Raw genomic sequence first — 21,695 nt, 5'->3', positions numbered from 1 at the left:
CAGGAAAAAGAAAGAAAGAAAGAAAGAAAACCTTGAAGAGCTTCAGGACAACGAGGAGATGGGGCGGCACTGGATCTCTTTTCTTTCAGGCAAAAGCTTCTGACCCTGGGGCCACAGACGGGAAAAGAAAGTGAAGAAGAGGGGAAAAAAAAACTACAATTCCCAAAAGACCATAAAGCGTCCACCTTACGCATGCGTAGACCCCGCCCTAATTCTGTGGCTTCCCAGAAGCTCTTTTCGCGCATGCGCTCTCCGATCAGTCTTCTTCCAGCCCCTCGTTTTCCCCGGCCGGAGTTGGTGCCTGGACCTGCTGGGACCTTCATCTCCGGTTGCGATGTTGCCCTTCTCTTTGCTCTGGGCGACTCGGGTAAGAATGGGGCTCCGGAGGCTGGGTGACTAGTAGGAAGTAAGCTCCCCTCCTATCCTAGTTAACTATTCACAAACTTGGGTTCTCTTGGCTTTTAAACACACGTGGTCTGGGTCCTCCGGGAAGGGAGAGCGGGAGGGGAGAGAGAATGTGCAACTAGGGGGTCCCTGAGACCCCCGGCACACGCGGGGTGATTGGGGCCCCTCTCCATTCCGGTAGCCAGATGCCCCAGGGCCTTGTGACCGCCCATTTGACGTGGCATTAGGGAAGAGAACTGTGGACCCTGTGCTGGCCAGCGAGAGGGGTTCCTGGCCTGGACCGGCGAGCTAAGTCTTTCCTGCGAGCTCTGAGCCATGCAAATGATGCAGCTGGTCACCCTTGCTTGTATCAGGGGTCCCGCGGCTCTGTGGGCTGGAAGGAGGTGGAAAGAGTGGGGAGCACAAAAGACAAGATGTGGGTTTTGGCTTTCCCTGCCAGCAGTCCACCCCCAACCCCGTACACACACCTCTTCCCCAGGGGCTGCTGAAGGTCTACCCTGCCACCTCCGTTGCTCAGGAAACCACCAGCTAGTTGCCCTAACTTTTGCCAGTTTGGTTGCCTCCCACCCTGACTGGGGTATCACTTTGTGAAGGCTCTGCAGGAAGACCATGTGTTTCTGTGGGTGGGGACTGCCCCTGAGTTCCAGAGACATAGGCTTCTAGAGGACAGACTTTGCCCGAGGCTTTGCAGAGTGGTTCAAGGGCAGAGGTGGAGGGAGAGTCTGAGGTGAGGTGAATGGACCGAATCAGAACCACCCCCTGGACATTGATCTCAACCTTGGCTCTAGAACTGGCTTTTGAAGGTGGAGGTGGGAGTGGTGAGAACTGGAACAGACCGACGAGACAGCTGGCTGCTGGATGTGGGGCCTGAGGTCCTGATAAGCGTGGCTGAGGGTTGTTGACTTTTTGTCTGGGCACTTTTTCTTTGACCCTGTCTTTTCCTCCCCCAGCCTCTGCGGAGATGTCGGCTGGTCAGGATGGCCATACGGTGCCAGCACAGCGAGGCAGCCCAGACCCAGACTGGAGAAGCAACCAAGGGCTGGTCAGGCCACGAGAGTCTATCGGACAGTGACCCTGAGATGTGGGAGCTGCTACGGAGAGAGAAGGACAGGCAGTGTCGTGGCCTGGAGCTCATTGCTTCAGAGGTGGGGCCTGGGAGAGGGGCCAGGGCTTAGGCCACCGTGGGTGCTGCAAGTAACAGGTCATCTTCCTGCTATTTCTCCAGCTCTCCCTTTCAGACTCAGGGCCTTCCTGCTGGACCTCATCTTCCTCTCTTCTTACTGACCTCTGAAGCAAAGGCAGGGCCAGTCTGGCTTATGGGATGGGGCATTAGAAAGCTTCCAGAGCCTCCCGGGGCTCCTATAGTTTAGTCTGGTCCCTCTTCCATCCCAAGAGGAAAGAGAAGCTTGGAAGCACAGGTTCAACTGGACAGGTGGCCTTGCTGGAGACACCTATCACAGCAGCTGGGTTTCTGAGGATGCTGCTCTGGGCCTGCCCCAGGCCTGGCACGGAATCCTAAATGAACAGAGCTTTCTGTAGAACCCGGCTCCTCCCTGCAGCCTGGGCTCTGGCATGATGGGGCTGTGGGATCCAGGGAAGGGGGCTCAATACCTTCTGACATTGCCCCCTCCCCCACCCCAGAACTTCTGCAGCCGAGCTGCGCTGGAGGCCCTGGGGTCCTGTCTGAACAACAAGTACTCGGAGGGTTATCCTGGCAAGAGGTGAGGGCTAGGCACCAGAAGGCTGGAGGACAGCCTCAGGGATGGTGATCCCAGTGGGGGACACCTGCCTGTACCCTCCTAGTGTGCATAGAGAAGTGGCCTTCCCAGTCCTTTGCTGCTGGTCCAGGGGGATGGTGGAACCCTTTCTCTGTGCCCTGATCTACTCCCCTCCCGTTGCAGGTACTATGGAGGAACAGAGGTAGTGGATGAAATCGAGCTGCTGTGTCAGCGCCGGGCCTTGGAGGCCTTTGACCTGAATCCTGCTCAGTGGGGAGTCAATGTCCAGCCTTACTCGGGGTCCCCAGCCAACCTGGCTGCCTACACAGCCCTTCTGCAGCCTCATGACCGAATCATGGGGCTGGACCTGCCTGATGGGGGCCAGTGAGTATAGATGGGGTGGGTGATGGGCTTGTAGGCAGTATGGGCGTGGGAGAAGAGTAATTTGTTGAACACCTACTGTGTTCCATGCGGATGAAACAGGGCTCTCCCAGTCCTGCAAGTTCCAGTGAATGAGGAAGATAAAACCCAGAAAGCGGGGCCCACAGCCATGAGGGTGGTGCCTGCTAGGAGCAGTGTTCCAGAGACCCCGGCCTTTGGAGTGGAGCAGGAAGGGAGTGGCTAAGTCTGAGAGTTATTCCACTCTGAACCTGCCTACTTCCTCTCCTCCCCTCCCAGTCTCACCCATGGCTACATGTCTGATGTTAAGCGGATCTCAGCTACATCCATCTTCTTCGAGTCTATGCCCTATAAGCTGAATGTGAGTGCTCTAGGGTGTGGGGAGGGAGCTGTGAGGAGCTGCCCTGCTTTCTTCTTAGGGCTTTAGCTTTTTGTCTGTCTGTCCAGCCCAAAACCGGCCTCATTGACTATGACCAGCTGGCACTCACTGCTCGGCTCTTCCGACCTCGACTCATCATAGCTGGTACCAGTGCCTATGCTCGCCTCATCGACTACGCCCGCATGCGAGAGGTGAGTGGAGGGCTGGAGTACCCGCCCCTCCCTAAGGGCTGGTGGGGAGATTTTGGAGGAGGGGCAGCCTTGGGCAGGCCTGTCTGGGCCCTCCCCAGGCTGAGGCCTGTCTCTGTACCTGCCCAGGTGTGTGATGAGGTCAAGGCACACCTGCTGGCGGACATGGCCCACATCAGTGGCCTGGTGGCTGCCAAGGTGATCCCCTCACCTTTCGAGCATGCGGATGTTGTCACCACCACCACTCACAAGACCCTTCGAGGGGCCAGGTCAGGCCTTGCCTCTCACTGCCTTCACTCCCGGGGCGTTGTTGGGCTGGATCTGAGGAATTGGTTCCCACCAGAAGCCCTGTCTATGACAGTTCTCCTTCTCTTGCCCGTGGAGGCAGTTCCCCGGCAGGGGGTTTCGGGGTGGAGGTGAGGGCTGCTCCCCTCAGCCCCTGGAGTCTAGCACACAGAGCACAACTGTGCTGGACTCTGGAGCCTGCGGGGCTGGGCCAGCCAGCTTCCTCTGTTCTCCCCACCCCCTTGCCCTTTCTTTTCCGCTTAGCTTCTGACCGCCTACCTCCTGCACAGGTCAGGACTCATCTTCTACCGGAAGGGGGTGCGGGCTGTGGACCCCAAGACGGGCCGGGAGATCCCTTACACGTTTGAGGACCGAATCAACTTTGCTGTGTTCCCGTCCCTGCAGGGGGGCCCCCACAACCATGCCATTGCTGCAGTGGCTGTAGCCCTAAAGCAGGTTGGGGAGCTTATTCTTGTGGGGTGGGTGGGGCATGGCCTACAGGTTCAGACCCTGCACCTTGCCAACTGAAGTTGGAGCTGATGGAAGGGGGAGGTGCCAGGATGGGAGGGGGTTGGGATGGGGTCACACTATGCTGGGGGTGGAGGGGCAGAAGGGGCAGGGCTTAAGGTGACAGTGCTGCTGTCTCATCTCCAGGCCTGCACCCCCATGTTCCGGGAGTACTCCCTGCAGGTTCTGAAGAACGCTCGGGCCATGGCTGATGCCCTGCTAGAGCGAGGCTACTCGCTGGTGTCTGGTGAGCCAGGGGGTAGGTGAAAGCCTCTCTACCCTCAGGCAGAGGCCCAGGACTCAGTACTTCCTGCTTACTGTCCCCCCTCAGGTGGCACTGACAACCACCTAGTGCTGGTGGACCTGCGGCCCAAGGGCCTGGATGGGGCTCGAGCTGAACGGGTGTTGGAACTCGTATCCATCACGGCCAACAAGAACACCTGTCCTGGAGATCGAAGTGCTACCACACCTGGGGGCCTGCGGCTGGGTGAGACCTGGGTTACAGCGGGGAAGGGTGGCTGCCAGGTGGGCTTGGGCCATGCTAATCCTCTCCTGCCTCTCTCCCAGGGGCCCCAGCCTTGACTTCTCGACAGTTCCGTGAGGATGACTTCCGGAAAGTTGTGGGCTTTATAGATGAAGGCGTCAACATCGGCTTGGAGGTGAAGAGCAAGACCGGTGAGTGGGCAAGCCCTCCCCTGCCCCCACCCAGTTTACATTCACTGTCTCCCCCCTCCTTCAACTGATCGAATGGCCTTCCCCAGAGCTCTGACCACTTTTTTTTTCTCCCCCATCTCTAGCCAAACTCCAGGATTTCAAATCCTTCCTGCTCAAAGACCCAGAAACAAGTCATCGGCTGGCTGACCTCAGGCAACGGGTGGAGCAGTTTGCCAAGGCCTTCCCCATGCCTGGTTTTGATGAGCACTGAAGGCACCTAAGAAATGAAGCGCACAGACTGACGTTTATTCCTCTTCCCCCTACCTGGACAAGTTAGGGGTGGGGGTAACTGCCTATCTTCCAATTTTTTGCTGGAGGAGGGGAAGGCCGCCCACTTAAGGGAAAAGGCGGGTATAGTTCCCCTTCCCAGGATTTGTAGCTGAGGAGGTTTCTTCTTGTAACAAGACTTAGAAGGAAGAGGCTTGGGGCTTTCTGCCCTAACCTCTCTCATTATCTCAGTGTTATAGACTCCCTGCCCTCTCTTGGGGAGGGGGGAGTTGCCCTTGTGAGCCAGAGGAAGGAGTGGGTAGGCACCCTTCTTTCATCTTTATCTAATAAAATGCTGACCTGCCCTGAGCTTCTGTTACTGTGGGAGGGGTCCCCTGGGCCAGGTGGTGATTTGTCTCCCTCAGCATGTCCCTCCCTTCCCTCCCACCACTACCACAAGGACCCCTGGGGCTGCAGTCTCCTCTCCCTCTGATCAGAGCCGACACCAGACATGATTAGCAGGCGGAGCAAATTCAATTTGTTAAATGAAATTGTATTTTGCCCACGGCTGCTTCTGTTTGATCCCAGGGGACGGAGGGGAGCAGGGAGGGGTGGGGAAGGCAGGGGGAGGCCCAGGTGTGAAGCGGGAGGGGGTGCCCATTGGCACAGGAAGCAGGGGGCTTGGGCACTGGGAGGAACGAGCTTCACCTCCTTGGGCGTAGGTGCCTCATCACAGGCTGGCTGGGCTGTCAGTGACGAGCCTGGTGGAGCCCAGTCGAGCCAAAGTAGCACCGCCCCTGGGCTGGTGCCCAGAGCCTGGGCGAACGTGGGGCCCGCCACGTCACTTGGCACTCAGGCCTCTGGTTGGTCTTGGCTCTCACGTAGGCCACGCTCCACACGTAGTGTGCACCACACCCTGTGAGGCCCGCGAGGCAGGGGGGCTGGCATGGGCCTTTTGGGTTGCCCAGGCTACTGCCTGCCCTCCTAACTCCCCCTTCCCTCCCCCCTCGTGGGACTGAAGCTGAGGGTCAGAGGTGCTTCCGCTGCTGGGAGCAAGGGAAGAGGGTAGGGGTGGAGCTGCCTCCCCTCCTCGTGGGAACTGGCCTGTGTAAGCAGGAGCTGGACAGGGTGGCTAGAGTGGTGCCCTGGGGTGGACGGTGGAGAGCGGAAGAAATGAGTAGGCTGGCTGGTGGTGGTTTACATCGACGTGCTCTGCAGCCAGGCTTAGAAGTCTGGCCGGTCTTTCTTCAGTTTCTTATAGTCAGTGGAAACTGCAAGGAACTACAGGAGAGAAAGGAGGGTTGCACCGAGTGCCCCAGGCCTCCCTTTGCTGGGGTGGGAGGCACCAGCTGGGATCAAGAGATGAGCTGACGGAGGTGCAACCCTGAAGCCACTGGGAGTTACCTTGTACTGGTCATTGGGGCTCAGGCGGTTCCAGGGCTCCGGGTTGTTCTTTCGGTCCCAGCTGTGGAGAGGGAGGGGGAGGGTTAGGGTTTTCTCTTTGGGAGCTAGGACTCTGGAGCCTCAGGGCACCCGCAGGGTCTGCGCCCCCGCCCCAGCACGCCCCCTCTTCCGCGGAGGTGGGGGGCATTTCCCAGAGACTGAGAGGGGAGGGGTCACGTTAGCGGGTGCTGACAAGTGAGACAAGAAGGCTGTCAGCATTGTCAGCCTGGGGCCAGGTGACAGACGTGACAACCCGGCCCAGGGACTCCCGCCTGCTCCTTGTCACCCCAGGTTAGCCCCATAGAGCAGAGCGGTGGGAATCAGGCAGAAATCCCGAGGCGCTGGGGTTGTAGTGATGTGCCTCGAATTCAGACAACGCCGTGGGTGTTCCTGCGTGCTGAAGGACCCTACACTCCCGCCGCCTCTGGCGGGGCTTGCGGTCTCCGCGCCGCCCCGGCCCCAAAGGCGCCCCCAGCAGCTCACCCGGCCACACCCCCAGCGCTTGGGCGGCGAGACAGAGGTACCAGAAGGCCACCGGCGGCCAGCAGAGCGGCGTCACCATGGCAACGCGGCCGGGAGCGGTGCTAGTTCCGCAGCCCAAAGCGGGCCGAGTCTCCAGCCACTGAGGAGTGAGCTGTCTGGTGGGCCCGAGCGAAGGCGGGGGCCTCGCAGGTCAGGAGCGGGCTCCAGCCCCGAGATACCACTTGCCTAGGGATTCCCGCGAGGACCCCTCATTCCCACCATTCCTGGGAGGCCTGTGCGTCCCTGTCTCATCTTGCTCCACCCAGGACCCCTTCCTGCGTCCCAAGCCCGGCCTTTACCAGACGTCGGGGCTGCGCAGCGCGAGTCGCAGCAAGTAGAGCGTAGCGCTGCCCATGCCCAGGCCAATGAAGCCGATCATCGGGATGAGCTGCGGGAAGACAGAGGGAACTTTCAGGGGCAGCCCCCTCCCAGTCGCCCTTTACAAGCTTTTCTGCTCGGCCCGCCCGCTCCCCCACTCCGGGTCTGGCGCCCCCTCCCTTCCGCGAGGGAGGACCGGCAGCCTCCCACACCACATTTTTGCCGTAGTCTTCCTCAACCTATTGCGAGTCTGTCTGAGGTGGATTCAAGGGACACGGAGGGCATATTGCAGGGATGGATTGAGGGCACCCTGAAGAAATATTAGGAGCTTTGGGGGAACTAGGCAAGAGGCAGGGTACTGGGAGATTTGGGGGTTACCAGGGCAGCTAGAGAGTTAGAAGGTAGAATCATGGCTCACCCCGGGATGTCTCTTGATCTGCCGGTAGAAGCGGGCTCCGAGGCTGGTTCCTGCCATATCGCCTCTTCAGTGTCTGGTCCTCTCCAGCGTCCCTGCTCCCTTGCTCCTCCTGGGGTCCCGCCCCTCTCTGGGGAGGGGTCAGCCCAGCCCAGCCTGGCCCAGCCCGGCCGCTTCATCAGACTTTCCCCGCCCCCAATCTCTCTCCCTACGGCAGTTCCAGGCTCGCTGGGAAGAGAATTGTTGGGGAACAGGGGCATTTCTGCTCATCCATTCTCCACTCCAAGGGGTCAGACCCTGGCCCATGGGACATCATCATGCTTTGGGCTTTGGGCTGGTCCAAGGGAGAGGCCTCTCAGACTCTGCCTCACAGACTGATTGAGGGGGATCCAAAAGTGGGAGGAAGGACTCACCATGGGACAGGCAGACAGACCTCCAGCAAAGTGCAGGTGGGAGTGTTCACAGGTGGGACCAGGAGGGGCCAGGAAAAAATGAGGACATCTGTAATGCTTCCCTGACACCCCTAGAGCCACCCAGGAGCTGGCAGGTCTTGGGGGCCCTGGTTCTGTCTCCCTCCACATTATAGTGGGAACAGGAGGGGGACAGATAGACCAACAGCACTAAAGTTGCCCCAGCCGCTCTAGTCCTGGGTGGTTTCTTCAAGTTGCTTTCTCCAAGTTGTGTTGTGATTAGCCTGGAACAGTGTTTGGAGGCCAGGGAAGCCGGGTATTATCTTACACCTGACTCAGAATAGAATAAATCAGTTGGTTAAGTTTGGGGGCTAGAGAGACTTCCTTCCCCTGCCTACCTGGGTTAGCCATCCAAGGAAGCCACGTTCTGTCTCTGGCTGTGATGGAGAGAAAGAGAATGGAGTAAAGGAAACAGCTGAGGAAAGACAGAAAAGGTGTTGAAGGAGAAAAGAGAAAAAGACACAGAGACAGAAGCGTCGTAGAGCGATTGCCTCCCTTTACGTGACCAACTGGGGTGTATGAACTCTCGTGTATGCTATGTTGTCAGGGTGGGAAAGCTCACTGCCACCGTCTTCAGGAAACTGGGGTCCTAGGGACCCAGGAGCGCAGCCCTAACCACCTCTCCCCACTCCACGCTAACCTCCATCCTCCCTGCCTCCCCCACTGCTGCCCTGGCAGCCCATCCTACAGAGCTCTCTCACTTCTCCCCTCCAGAGCCTCATGGTGCCCAGGCAGGGGCGAGCTGTGCACCCACCGCTGTGCCCCTCAGAGCACCGAGAGGGAAAAGTCCCTTTCTGGGGGCCCTCCTGCTTTCGCCACGAGCTGATACCTCCCCAGCCTCCTGCGCTGACAAGCGCGGCTGTAATTAGGCTGCGGGGTCCCGAGCTCTCCGCCTCCCTCCGGCGGATAATGAGATAAAGTGTCAGAGACACGGCGAGAACAAAGAGACAGAGACTCACTGCTTACGTGTGTGGGGGACGGGGGAGGGCGACTGACGGGATGTCAGAGTCTGGAGCAGCGCAGAGCCCGGCCCTTCCTGAGCACCCGCACCTCCAGGGCTGGGTCAGGGGCTGGGGTGTCCTGTCACCCCCTTAGCCCTCCAGTCTCTGGGACTAAAAATCACTCCTGGAGCTCGAGCTCGAGGGCCGCACAGCTGGGCTGCACATCGGGCTCTTGTGGCACAACTGGGGCTCCAGGATGCCGATAAGGATGTCTGGCCCCTGTACTGCGCCCCTTTGCTTCTTGGGCCCTCGCCCTCCTTCCGGTGCCCTTTCTTGTGAGTTCCAGTGACCCGGGCCTAGCGCATTCAGGACCCTCTGACCCACTTCTTTCCTTGGAGCCGCCGCTGATTCTCCTGCCTCCGGGGCCTCCGCCGGAGTTCCTTATTACATTACTGCTTTCGCGCTTGCCTCTCCGGGGCTCCTTGACCCTTCACCTGCTTCTGGTACTTCTCTCTGACCCCTTGTCGGTGACCCTATTTCTAAGGCCCCGCCCATCTCTGGATCGTGGTCTCTGGGGCCAAGCTGAGACACAGAACTCCTTGGGTTCCACATCGCATTTCTTCCCACCTCCCCGCATTTTCCCACCAGAAGGACTCAGGCCACGCTGACCGAGCCGACAGAGGTCATTAGCTGCGGATTAGGCGTGGCCAGGGGCGGGCTGGGTTCCCGCTGGGATCTGACTCTGAGCCCTAAACCTTACAGACACTAATCCGCGCTCTGGTGGAGCCGAACGTCAAAAGCAGCTGGACTCCGCGGAACAAGTTGGCAGCGGGGCCGTGGGTGCGGACGCCCCCTGGAGGCGGAGCTGCTCTCAAGCTCTTATGGGGCGATGCCTCAGGCGCCCCCTATCGGGCCGCGCTGGCCCTGCGCCCCGCGGCTTTTGGGCAGGTAAATTAGTGCCAGGAGTGTCGGTCGGGCTGGCAGGTCAGCCGTTCCTGCCACTCCCACCGCCAAGGCAGTGGGTCCCTCAACTTCCACTCTTCTGTTGTGAGGTGGGGCCGAGTGAAGGGAAGGAGAGGGGACGAGGAAGCTCCCACTTCGCCAGCTGCGGGCACCCCAGGTTCAGGCCAGTTTCTCTCGCCAGGCTGGGCTGCCCCAGATGCCCGGGGCTCCGCCTCCGCCCCGAGACTGCTCTCCGCCCTCTGACCCTACCTGCCCCAGTCTCGGGCTGCCCATTTTTTCTGGGTCTGCTTCAGACCCTATCACTGTCTCTCTGTTCCTTCTCATTCTGTCTCTCCCTCTGCAGCTCTCTTTACCTGGCTGTGTCCCCCTGCATCTGTTTCTCTGTGTCTCCCTCCGTTCGTCTCTCCTTCCCTCTACATTGCTCCACATCGCTGTGCCTCTCTTTACAAATGCCTCTCTCTCTGTCACTGTCTTTCTCCCCCCTCCCATTCCCCGGTTCTATTCCTATTCTCTGCCTTGCTGCCCCTGGGGTTCTGCAGGAGTCAAACGGGACAGCCTGGGGACACCTCGGGGCACTGCCCAGGGTCCCCTTCCCGGTCACCTCCACACGCCCGTCACCTTGGCGCGGGCTCCTTCTTCCCTCTGCAGCAGTGCGGCGTGGAGGGGGCGCCAGGGTTGGAAGACACAGTGCCCAACATCTGCTCGGGAGCCCCGGGGCCCCTGACCCCCTCTGCCGCTATTAAGGACGCCGGGTCCCGAGGCTCTGAGATGATCATGATTGCATCAGCCAGACAGCCGCGGAGCCGGGAGCCGCGCAGCGAACGAACCAGCGAGACAAAGACGCCTGCGCCATCTGTTTATGCAAAGCGCTCTCCGCCCGGGACGCCGGCGTTCCGGTGCCTGGCCCAGCTCTGGACATAGGGTCATGAGTCAGCTACTGCCCGGCGCACCCGCCGCGCTGCGGCTCCCCCACTCCCCAGCACCCAGAGGGGCCGCGGGGCGAGCGGAACTGAGGGGGGCGGGGGGTGTTGATGTGATTGGAGCGGACGCGGCTCTTTCTTCAATAATGGATGGAGATGATGCGGACGGCGGAGCCAAGCCCGCTCGGAGAGGAGAGAGGAATAGAAATGGGGAGAGGAAGGGGCGGGGGCGGGAGACTCACCCTGGCAAGCACACACGCGCGCGCGCGCACACACACACACACACACATACACGAGCGTGCGTGCGTGCGTCACACTGTCATTCGAATATACGCCGCCGCGCGGCTCACACCCAGGCACACGCCCACGCACTGTCACTGAGGCACACACACCTGCAGGCAGAGACGCCCGAACAACACACACTCACCAGAAGCTTTTCCTGGTTCTCACACATACACGGTCCTACAGGCAGAAGCGCATGTAAATGCCCACACGCGGGGCACACGCAGCAGTGAAGAATGCACAGACACGTAGACCCGTCAAAACACATATGTACATCTGACACCCAGGGGCTAAGACAGCCAAAAATCTTAAGAGGTTGGGGTTGGGGCTGATCGGGGACAAGACACATACTCAGCGGCACAGGCTCACACCAGGGGCCCACACATATACACAAACACAACACCTGAGACTCTTGATAGACACACCTCACACATTCAGGGCACAGACACACACACACACACACTACAGAGCAGGGACACAGACACCCATAATCAGCAGGGGCACAGAGAAATCCCCTTCCCCCCTCCCCCCACACACTCAGAGTTTCACACCCACACATGCCAGAGCTGCTGCCTGTGCCCTGCCGTGGCGAAGTGTGGCAGAGAGGTCACTGGGATCCCTGAAGCAGGCCTTGCTAGTCTAGCCATATAATGAGGTTCTGATGATAGGAGATTCCTGGGGCTGTGGACCCTGCGCCCCTGCTTGACTGCCTACAAACTTCCTTTCTTGGCCCCCAGGGCCAGTGGTGTAGACCTTAGGCCTCTCTGGCCACAGCCGACCCTGCCAGCCTCAACCCGGGTAGCTGGGGGAGAGGTGGGAAAGCCATAGAGGGATATTAGCAACCGCATAGGGAGACTCCCAGCACATCCCCAACACAGCCAGGAGGCAGGCTCATCCCTGGTGCTGCTCAATCTTCGGACTTCAAGGGGCACTTTCTTTGCTAAGAGCCGGGTGGGCACTGGGGAGGGGTAGGATGTGGGTTGTGTTCTGGACCCTAGTAACCCGGCCCCTCCTTCAGTCTGTTTTCAATTCAGTCAGCTCCTTGGCCTAGACTTATGACCTTTACAGTGTGAGGCAGCATCATCTATCACCCAGGCGGCTGCTGGCAGGGGTGGGGGGCGTTGGGGGCTCACACAGGGTCGCTGTCCCTCCTGCCTCCCTCTCCTGAGACCTGCTCTCTGCCCACAGGCCAGGGTCCACGGGCGGGGCAAGTACTGGGGGGAGGGTGTGACCAAGGGGCTCAATTGCTATAACTGGACCTTGTGTCCCCACCCCTGACACCCCAGCACCCGTCCTTCGAACTCGGCACAGTCAGCCTCCCCGCTCCTCCCACCCTCCCTCTCTCGGGCCCTTTGCTTAATTTCCTATTAACTGCTGATAAATCCAATTAAGCCGCCGCTCTAATTAGGGACAGCTGCCGGCTCCGGGAGGCGGGGGAGGAGGGTGCCCCCCGAGTGTAGGGGGAGAGAACAGCAGCTCTGTTTCTCGGTACCCCTACACCAGCACTGCCGCCCAATGAGCCAGTAAATTGGTTTTGTTTCAGCATTATGTGTGTGGGGGGTGCTCTCGAGGATCTTGGGAGGCTCTGGTTTTGAGTCCCTTTGATCGCTTGATGAAGAATTGCGACCCAAGCCCTATCCGTCCCTGTCCCCCGCTTTGGTGGTAGGTGGATCGTGAGGAGGGATGGGGGCAAAGGTTTGTGTGCAGCGGTGGAGGGGGGCCTGCGATCTGATATTCCAGCCCAAGCGTGATTCGAGGGGGCTGCCTGAGCTTCCCTTTATGACCCCGCCGCCGCCCCGAGGCGTCCGGATCAGTCAAGGGCAAAGGGAACAGGAAACCGAACCAGGTTCTGAGGCGAGTCTTCTCGTGTGCTTCCCTACCCCCAACACACCTCAGCTTTCTGGAAGGAAGGGGGGCGCTCCCGTCCCGGGCCCTCCTCTTCCCCAGCCCAGCTGAGACTCTGCCCTCCCCCCGCCAGCAGCAGATGGTGCCCGGGCTCCCGCTGCCAACCTTGCTAGGCGGTGCCAACCTCAGGCCTGGCTGACAACCGGCAGAAGAGAAGAGGATCTCTTGACTGGCCAGGCTGACCCTCCCCCACCCGCCATCTAGCTCAAGACCCTCAGCCAGCCCCATTCCAGCGGCCACCCCAGGCTGCCGCTCACTGGTCCGCTCCCAGGTCCCTAAACTCCTCGTCTCCTCCAGCTCCCCTTCCTACACCTTCCCGCTCCCCGCCACCTGCCACCGCGACCTGGGCTGGTACATTTGCATATTTGCATATGCAAATATAATTTACATACGGCGCACCGCAGGGGGGGTCTCCGCTTGAGCTGCTTAGCTGTCTGCCCCGCGCCCTCTCACTTGGTACCTGTCGCAAAGGGCTGGGGCGGGGGCCGCGCGGGAGGGGTCAGGCCCCCACCCCCCCCGTCTCGCTCGCTCAGTTCCCGGAGGACTTGAGGAAGTGTTGCCATGGAGACGGCACGCACCCCACCCCCTTACAGGACCAGGGTCTCAGGCTTGGTGTCTCCGGTTCTCTCCCCCCGCCCCCCCACCCCCGTCCCTCGCACTTCAACCGAGATCTTGCATCGCCCCCTGGCGGCCTAGTTCGGAACTGAGCCAGGTTCGGAAATGCAAGGGGCTGCCCACGGCGACATCACTAAGAGCTAGTGGGACCCACCCTGCTACCCGATCCTGCTCCCAGCAGCAGGGGCGCGGGGGCCGTGACCCCAGTCCAGCTCCCCTTTCTTCATTGACGACAGAGGCCTTGCCTGGCGGACGCATCTGTCTCCCCACCTCGCACCATGGTAGTGAGGGGAGAGCTGGGGAAGATTCGCCACCCCTTCCCAGGCCCTCTCTCCTCCCTCTCCCCTCGGCCCCCAGTTAAACGGTAAACTTTTCTAACTTTTGTCAAAACTTTAATAAATTCGCAACATTCGATGGTTCGCCTCAATGCCCCCTCCCGTCTCCCTAGTGGAGACGCGTTCTTTTTCCAGATCTCAAAGGCTGGACCTGAGGGGTTTCGAGTGAGGCTGCTCCCGGCACCAAGTATCCGACGCCCTCGGCGGGGAAGGGGGACGGGAACCAGTCCCTTCCCGGAAGCACCGTCACGTTCCGGCGGGCCTTCCCATCTCCCCCACCCAGCAGTATAGTTGCTTTCGCCCCTTTTCTCCCCAACCTCCACTGGGCCTGCCCAGAATGGGGTTTGGTTATCTCCCGCCAGCAGGCGTCTTCACGCCTAAATCTCCTCCAGGAAGTCGGTGGGAAACAGCCCCACCTTGCGGCCGGTGTAGACCTTGACGTAGCCACCGGCTTCATCTCCTTTCTGCACCACAATCTAAAGGATTAAGGGACGAGGGAGGAGGGGAATCAAGAGAAAACAGTAGAAGAGCTGAGTAGGGGAGTCCAGAGTTATGGAGGCCCAATCTAGCCCCATTAATGGGTTAAGATCTGCAAGGAGTGTAGTTTGCAGAGAAGCCTCTGGGCCTGGGGTTGAGTTGGGGCACCAGAGCTACCTGGTCCTTCTTGAGAGTGATCTGCCCTATCTCGCGGTTTCCCACGAAGGATCTCGTTACGCGGTGCACACGCTCTCCAGACCGGACCCGAATGATGAAGTTTGGAGGGAAAAATCCGACCTTCTCCCCTATTTTCCCCTAAAGGAGATGGTAGGCGTAATTAATCTCACAATCTCTGGTTCTAAACTCAACCCATGTCCCACCCGAGTCTCAGACATTTCTCTTACCCGCCACCACTCCTCATTGGAGTCATCAATGACTGTGATCTTCTCTCCAGGCCTGGGAGAGGAAGGAAGGGGCCTCTGAGATTTAGGAGCCTTACACATTCAGTCCCTTGGCTGTGCCCAGGTCCAGCCCCAAATAGGCTCCATGCCTGAGTCCCCCCTTTTCCTTTCCCATAGGGAGCTGGGCTCTCCCCTCTCCACTCCCAGTACACCGCCAACCCAATCCTAAGGCCTCTCACGGGAAATCCAGATCGTCCTTCTCCAGGGCTTTGAATCGATAGAGAGCCACAAAGTAATGAGACTGCTGGAAGCCAGGCTGCTTGTGCTGGGGGTGAAAGGGGGTGATGAGTCTCAGGGCACCTCTGTCCCAGACTGAGAGGCAGGAGGCAAGGCCAGGGGTATTTTCTAGACACACTACATTCCACCTCTCTTTCATGTCCCTGAACTAAGACGAATGTGTTGGCTGTGTGAGGTGGTGGAGAAGACAGGTTAATGACTGGAACCCATGGAATAAGTGTGAGCTTCTGCTGAGGCCGTGAGTGGCGTGAGTGGTGTCAGACCTAGGTTGGGGAGAGGACTGGGGTCCCCACAGGGAGAAAATATTCTCACTTTGTCATCAGGTGTCTTCTTTTCAGCTTTCTTATCCCCTTCAGGGTTTCCTGGAATGGGAAACACCGACAAATTGTCTCTGGCTCCTGGAGTGTAGCCCTCAATCCCTTACCTTTCTGTTCCAGGGCCTCTTACCTCCAAACCTGGCATGCTCTTTGGCCCTCCATCTCCTGTGCCACAGCTGAGCCCTGACCCTCCTCCATCTCTATGGATGGAGGTGGGTGTTACTCACCATCCTGGGGTTTGCCTTCCTGTAGTCTGGCAGACTCTGGCTCCTCTTCCATCATGGCTGCTAGAGACTGGAGAGGGCACTAGAGTTAGGAAGATGCTGTCTTGGAAACCCATGCTTGCCCTGGCTCTCAAGTCAGGCCAGAGAACTAGAGAATAGGATCTCAGTGTTGGAAGGAGCCTTGGAAGAAGTATCTAGTCAACCACCTGCCTAATGGAGGGACTTCCTCTGAAACAACATGGCAGGTGACCACCCACTTTGTGCTTGAATGTAGTTGACAGGAAGCTCACTACCTTGCAAAATCCATGTCCTTTACTATAATGTCTGCCCTTAAAAATACTACAGTGTGTAAGAGAAAAATGGGCAGCACAGTTTTTAGAATTCCCTTAAGAGAACAGAACCCGAGTGGGCTAGCCTTTCTGGAAGCAGTCAGATCACATTGATAGTGCCTTATAAGTCACAGCTCACTCCAAGAAATCCCTAATTTACACCCAACTTTCATATCAACTACTTTGAGGCCAGATCTCTAGTTCTGTTTTTGTGCAGTTGATTTTCATTTTTTGATCCAAGAACAGTTAGGTATTTTTCCTTACACAATTTTGGATGATTAGTTCTTGGTCTTTCTTCTAGTCTGTAAGATTTTTGAATATATTATTCAGTGTATGAGTTTTCCCTCCTAGGTTTCCCACAAACTTAATGGGATATATCATTTATATCTTCATTTGTATCAGTGAGAAAAATGTCCATAGGTGAGGACTAAGGACTAAATCATGTCATAAAGCATCAGAAATCTCCCTCTAGTTGGAAACTCCCTAAAGGACCAGAATCCTTTGGGTGCTGTCATTCAACCAATTTTAGGAATCCATCTAACTGTAACCATTATCCACATTAGTCCATCCTTGTTGTCCAGAAAGATATAAGGATATGCTAACAAATTCCTTGCTGAACTGAATACGTCTATTGTATTACCAATCTAGTAACCTATTACAAAAGGAAATGAAGGTGCTCTTGGCCACAAGCTTTATGCCTCAGTTTCCTCATCTATAGGATAAATGGGTCAGACCAGATTACCTTCATGGACCCTTGGGGGGGCTCTAGAATTCTCTGATTAGTTGGCATGACAAGCTCTCCTCTCCAAATCCAAAAGCATAGCTTTCCTCTGTTGCCTGGCAATGCCAGGGCCCTGGGGCCTAGCCTTTAGTTAGTTATGGTGGTTTATCTGACAATTTCAGAAGGGAGTTCCTGGAGTAAACACATGCTATGGCAGGAGTTGTTAAACTGAGGCCTTTTAAAATTGCGTGCAAAAATTTGTCTGTTGGGTTATGTGCAATTTTAGGGGAAGAGGATTCCTACTTCTGTCAGCTTTCCAGAGAGGAGACAGGACCTGCTCCATGGGGTCTCTGGAAGGCCTCAGTAGGAAAACTGGGTGCTCACATTTTTTTTATCTGCCTGTCCCTTCTTCCGTTCCTTGTTTGCCATGATCACCCCACTGCGAAGGGTTTCAAACACAGGGTCATTGCGATTGGCAGCAGCTAGTTGGAATGGGAGAAGAAAGGAGACATTACTGGAGAGGCAGAAAAAGGCTTAGAGGAAAGAGAGACCTCTTAAGTAAGGGAGAGATGGGACTGAGTAGGTGCGTGTGTGTTTAGAATTAGCAAAATGTCAGCTGGGTATACCTAGGGTCATCAATTTATAAAGAGCTCTAAAGACATCACTGGAAATGTGATGGAGAAAAATATTTACCAGCACTCCTTCCAGGCAGAGCATTATATGATGTTGGAAAGACAACTCTGCTAATGAGTTGCTTGGGAGTTGGGGAATGCTCAGAATCACTATTTTCCTTTTAAGGAGAGTGGTCCTTTAACTGCTGGCTTTTGTTCCGCTGAGTGGCATGTGCAAGCTGGGGTACTACCACCAGTGGGTTCTTCTTTCTCCATCCATGCTCCTCACAGAGTTCAGCCTCTCCTCCAAATAAATGTTGAGCAAATTGTCAACAAATACACTTTTAAGGGTTGCCAAATTATGAATCTGCCCAGGATGCCCACAGCTCTTGGTCTGGCCCTGAGTCTGGCACTATGCTCTAACAAGGATGAGGACAGTCTGCTTCATGCTTAGAAATGGTTTTGCATATGAAGAGCAGAGTTTGAAGTCAGGCAGAAGAAGGTTTCAGTCTTGGTTCTGTCTCTTTCTTATCTGTCTCTTTCTTACTGTACAAAGCCCGTGCTAAATCTTATCTCCCTCTGTTATAAAACAGGGGAATACTGACTCTGCATCCAAGATGGCTAAAATATTAGATTGAGTGAAAACCATGGGAAATAGAGTCTGTTTCAGAATTTGGCTTCCCAATCTGGAGATCGTGCTGAAACCATCTCTAGGCTTGCCCATTCCCTCAGGTCCCGTATGGGGCACTTACAGAGATCTTTGACACAAGCGTACTGCTGGTTGCTGTAGAGAGGGGAGCTATAGGCCCGACGGAAACCAGGGGGCTGTAGGATTGGATGGGAGAAAGCATTAGAGATAACAAGGTAGGGCCCAGAACCCATCTCTCCCGTGAGTATTCACCCCTTCTTGGAGTAAGAGATGGGTTGAGGAAAAAAAAGCGGGGAAATGGGTGGGATGATTTGAGGAGGGACTGGCAAGGAGGTAGCTGGCAACGCGTCCCCTCCCTTCTACTTTCTTGCTCCCCAGAGCCTACTCACGATCTTGCCGAAGCATCTCTGCATCTCCACATAGGACTGACAGTGTTCGTGGATGTTAGTTTTGCAGTTCTTACAGCGAAGCCCAAATTTGTTGTTGACTTGGGAGATGGGGAGAACATCTGGGTGAGGTTCCTGATTTCCCTTCCCCTTTGTACCATTGCTGCTACTCTAGCTCTTAGGTCCTTTTTCTGTCTGGGACCCAACACTCTCAGTCTGGAATAGTATTTTCTTAAAGCCAAATCTTACCACAGCCTGTCTGATATACAAATACTCCTTTCCTAAACCCCTTCCCCCACCCCCTGCCTTCGACATCACACTCTCCACTTCCCTTCATGACTCACGCACAATCATCCGGGCACAGACATCACAGAACTTGGGCTTCTTGAAGAAATGATCTTTGAATTTGTGGGGCTTATCATTAACAAGCTTAGGAGGTTCTGGGGGTGGCTCCTCCTCCTCTTCTTCCTCCTCTTCCTCATAGATGTAGTAGATGGGCCCACCCCCAGCTCCCACTGCCTCCCCATTGGCCTGGGGCTCTGGGGGAAGCTCCATCTCCTTTGTCCCTGTAGACTCCTTCCTGAATAATTGCTTCAGCCGCTGTAGCTGAGGGAGGGAGTGAAGGAGACCCAATGTTAAAAGAACTGTCTTGCTTTCTAGAGTAGGTAAGGCTGAAGCTAACTACATTTTTCTAGCCTGGGGCAAGGGGCACACCCCAGGATTAGGGGGTATCAGGGGCTGTGGGTGCTAGCTAGCGTTTTAACAATAAATGAGTCATATACAAGTGAGATCAATTCAAGCACTTTTCTTCAAGGGCTGCAGCGGTTTCCCAGCTCCCCCCACCCAGTGGTCAGAAGCCCAGACTCACCCCACTTTGCCGAGTCTCTGCTGGGAAGGAGGAGGACTCCAGCACCTCCTTTTCTGTCATCCTGCAAGAGGTTGGACCCCACTGTGAAATCTAATCCCTGACTGCCGTTCTTCCCTCCCATATTCCTGTCCCTTGCAGTGGGGTGGTCCTTGGAGGGGAGGCTTTGGGAGAAATTTGGTTAAACAGAGATCCTTCCATAAGGCTTATGAGCAGAAAGATTCTATGCAAGTCCAGAGAAAAGCCCAACAGACTAAAGACCTTCCCAACCAGTTCCTCAAACCAATAACCATACTTCTACCATGAGGGGCAACCCCAGAGTTTACACCCCCAAGACAGTGCACAAGGCTGTGTGGTTTAGGGATTTTCCTACAGGTACTTTGTTTCTCTTGGGAATCTGTGGGCAATAGAAATGTGACACACACCTTCCCAGATCCCCTTTCAAGAGGTTTAATGTGTGTGTCCACAAGCATGCAAGGAGGGATGGGCTGGGGACATTTGTCCTCCTCTACCTCTCTCTTGAGCCCTGGGGGCCCAGTGCCTAGTTCCCAGCCTGCCTCAGGCCTCAGCTATTTTAAGTTTTCAGAGTAATATGAGCCTTTCCTTCCCTTACTACTCCATTCCCCTGATCCCACCCCCACCCCACCCTCTAATCCTAGCTCTTGTCCTGGAGTAGAATAATAATAATTTTATTCCTAAAACCCAAACTACTCACAGACAAGCAGAGAAATGAAGAAGCGGAATAGACTATGGATTGGGGAAGCTTGGGTGAGCAGTCCTGGAAATGGAAAGAGGATGAAGAGGCAACTTACGTTTGGAATTCCCTAAGTCAGTCCACAGCCTGTGGAGGAAAGAGGGAGCCCCTGGGATCTTGACGGTGGTGCTGGGGGAGGGCTGGTCTTCTTCCTTGGGGGCTAAGCCCCCCCAGTACTCTCTGTACTCACACCAGCTACCCAGACGGTGTTTGTAGACCTCCTAGCCTCTCGCCTTGGTGTCAGAGCTGAAATGACAGGGCTGGAGGAAAGTGGACAGCTGAGCGACAACAGCTGACACAGAGAAATTGGACACGGGGAGGGCTGGACCCTAACTCCTCCCATTCCCCCAGAGCTGCTGTTGCCTGGTTTTTCATCTATGGTGTGCAGGTCAGAACTGGCTAAATTCAGGAAGGGACATACCGCATACTCATATGGGTGATTTTTTTTTTTTTGGTCACACTCTGTGTGTGTGGCTTGTGGGATCTTAGTTCCCCGTCCAGGGATGGAACCTGGGCCCTTGGCAGTGAAAACGCGGAGTCCTAACCACAGGACCGCCAGGGCATTCCTTCATGTGGGTGATTTTAAATGACTAAAGGTGAAGATGAATTATAAACAGGCTTCTCCATCCTTTTCCCAAGGTCCAAACATCTCTCCAATTCTACCTTCCCTGGATCTACTTTAGGAACTAGCCTTCGATTTCTCAGCCACCATCTTCTTGTGGCCATGTTTTTTTTTTTTTACCCTCAAGCATCGATCTAGCCTCCAATCTTTAGGAAGGAAAGGGCTTGGAAACTGGTGAAGAAAGGAACATTCGAATTTTCAGAGCTCTCCTATCAGCCAAACTAGATTGCTTTCTTATCCATGGGTAGTTAGAAGGGTACCTTGCTGCTATCCTGTAAAGGAGTGAAGAACATGTAGTACTGCTTTGTTCCCTCCAGCTGCCCCCAGAGATATCTTTCCCCTATTCCTCTAAAATCTTGTCCGCAGGGTGAAAGGAACTCTAAGAGCTATTAAAAAAGGCCAGGCTGGGACTTCCATCTGAGGGGTTCTGGGGGAGTGAGGGTCTAATGATCACGTACAGATTGTTTTGTTAATATTGGACAGAAGGCAATAGCTGTCACACATGGAGTTTTTATCATCTGTAAGTAACGTCCCCTTTCCCATGGGAACTGCAGACTCTTGGAGGTAGGATGGCCAAGCCTCAAGCTTCCTTTATCATTCTGATTCCCTGATTCCATCTCTTTCTTCTGATGCATATGATCTGATGGGTCAATGAGGTATCTGGCATTATCTCACAGGGATGCAGCCTTTTCCTAGTCTGAGCTGTGACATGGCTGAAAAAGGAGATACTCCCATCTCAGAGCAGATCAATTTGGAGGTGGTAATGTCGTGCTGCTTTATCCCTTGTATCTGTAAGAAGTAAAGGATTATGTTGGGGGTTGGGCCAGACAAGCTTCAGAGGAGGCTGGCTAGAGAGATACTGCTACCCATACACAAGGGATTTCCAGGGCAATGTGCTATGTCATTTCTGCCTACTGTTCTTTTTTCCTTAAGGGGTGGGTGACATTTTTCAGCAGGGGCTGCTGGATGGTTCTGGGTCAACAGGCTCTTTAATGGCCCTCGTCTGACAGGCTGCACAACAACAGGGCTAGCTTTGGGAAGACAGAGGAAAGCTCTATTATCTTACAGGCAAGTGACTTCTGCTCTTCACCTTTCTTCAGCTGCACAGGAC

At 56.0% G+C, this 21,695-nt stretch overlaps 3 protein-coding genes across 6 annotated transcripts; 1 reads left to right on the top strand and 2 right to left on the bottom strand.

Moving 5' to 3' along the window:
• The first annotated feature begins 256 nt into the window (after positions 1 to 256).
• Positions 257 to 5,297, top strand: SHMT2 (serine hydroxymethyltransferase 2). Its single transcript, XM_030866556.3, has 12 exons — positions 257 to 367; positions 1,356 to 1,550; positions 2,047 to 2,126; positions 2,307 to 2,507; positions 2,802 to 2,883; positions 2,970 to 3,092; positions 3,219 to 3,358; positions 3,665 to 3,830; positions 4,029 to 4,128; positions 4,213 to 4,368; positions 4,449 to 4,556; positions 4,679 to 5,297. Exons 1-12 carry the CDS (start codon positions 335 to 337, stop codon positions 4,804 to 4,806), a joined length of 1,512 nt encoding a protein of 503 aa, XP_030722416.1. The 5' UTR covers positions 257 to 334; the 3' UTR covers positions 4,807 to 5,297.
• A 37-nt stretch (positions 5,298 to 5,334) lies between these two features.
• On the bottom strand, positions 5,335 to 7,699 carry NDUFA4L2 (NDUFA4 mitochondrial complex associated like 2). The gene is made up of 4 exons (XM_030866562.3): positions 7,504 to 7,699; positions 7,067 to 7,155; positions 6,207 to 6,267; positions 5,335 to 6,083 (listed from the first exon to the last, which is right to left on the bottom strand). The coding sequence occupies exons 1-4, from the start codon at positions 7,558 to 7,560 to the stop codon at positions 6,027 to 6,029; spliced, it is 264 nt and encodes an 87-aa protein (XP_030722422.1). The 5' UTR covers positions 7,561 to 7,699; the 3' UTR covers positions 5,335 to 6,026.
• A 5,950-nt stretch (positions 7,700 to 13,649) lies between these two features.
• On the bottom strand, positions 13,650 to 21,602 carry STAC3 (SH3 and cysteine rich domain 3). 4 transcript variants are annotated; one of them, XM_030866559.2, is made up of 12 exons: positions 20,021 to 21,602; positions 19,212 to 19,272; positions 18,688 to 18,949; positions 18,347 to 18,444; positions 18,061 to 18,133; positions 17,082 to 17,179; positions 15,651 to 15,717; positions 15,419 to 15,468; positions 15,049 to 15,134; positions 14,813 to 14,864; positions 14,586 to 14,723; positions 13,650 to 14,407 (listed from the first exon to the last, which is right to left on the bottom strand). In XM_030866559.2, exons 2-12 carry the CDS (start codon positions 19,269 to 19,271, stop codon positions 14,309 to 14,311), a joined length of 1,083 nt encoding a protein of 360 aa, XP_030722419.1. In that variant the 5' UTR covers position 19,272; positions 20,021 to 21,602; the 3' UTR covers positions 13,650 to 14,308. The 4 variants fall into 4 exon arrangements, with proteins under 4 accessions (XP_030722419.1, XP_060162288.1, XP_060162289.1 ...); XM_060306305.1 differs by lacking the exons at positions 18,688 to 18,949; positions 20,021 to 21,602 and having other exon boundaries at positions 19,212 to 19,828; XM_060306306.2 differs by lacking the exons at positions 18,347 to 18,444; positions 18,688 to 18,949; positions 19,212 to 19,272; positions 20,021 to 21,602 and having other exon boundaries at positions 17,082 to 17,612; positions 18,061 to 18,169.
• Between the last annotated feature and the right edge of the window lie 93 nt (positions 21,603 to 21,695).

The sequence above is a fragment of the Globicephala melas genome, chromosome 10 (genome assembly GCF_963455315.2).
Source record: "Globicephala melas chromosome 10, mGloMel1.2, whole genome shotgun sequence".
NCBI classification, from domain to species: Eukaryota; Metazoa; Chordata; class Mammalia; order Artiodactyla; family Delphinidae; genus Globicephala; species Globicephala melas.
The sequence above is the reverse complement of the archived record's forward strand: the minus strand, read 5'-3'. Positions and strand labels throughout refer to the sequence as shown.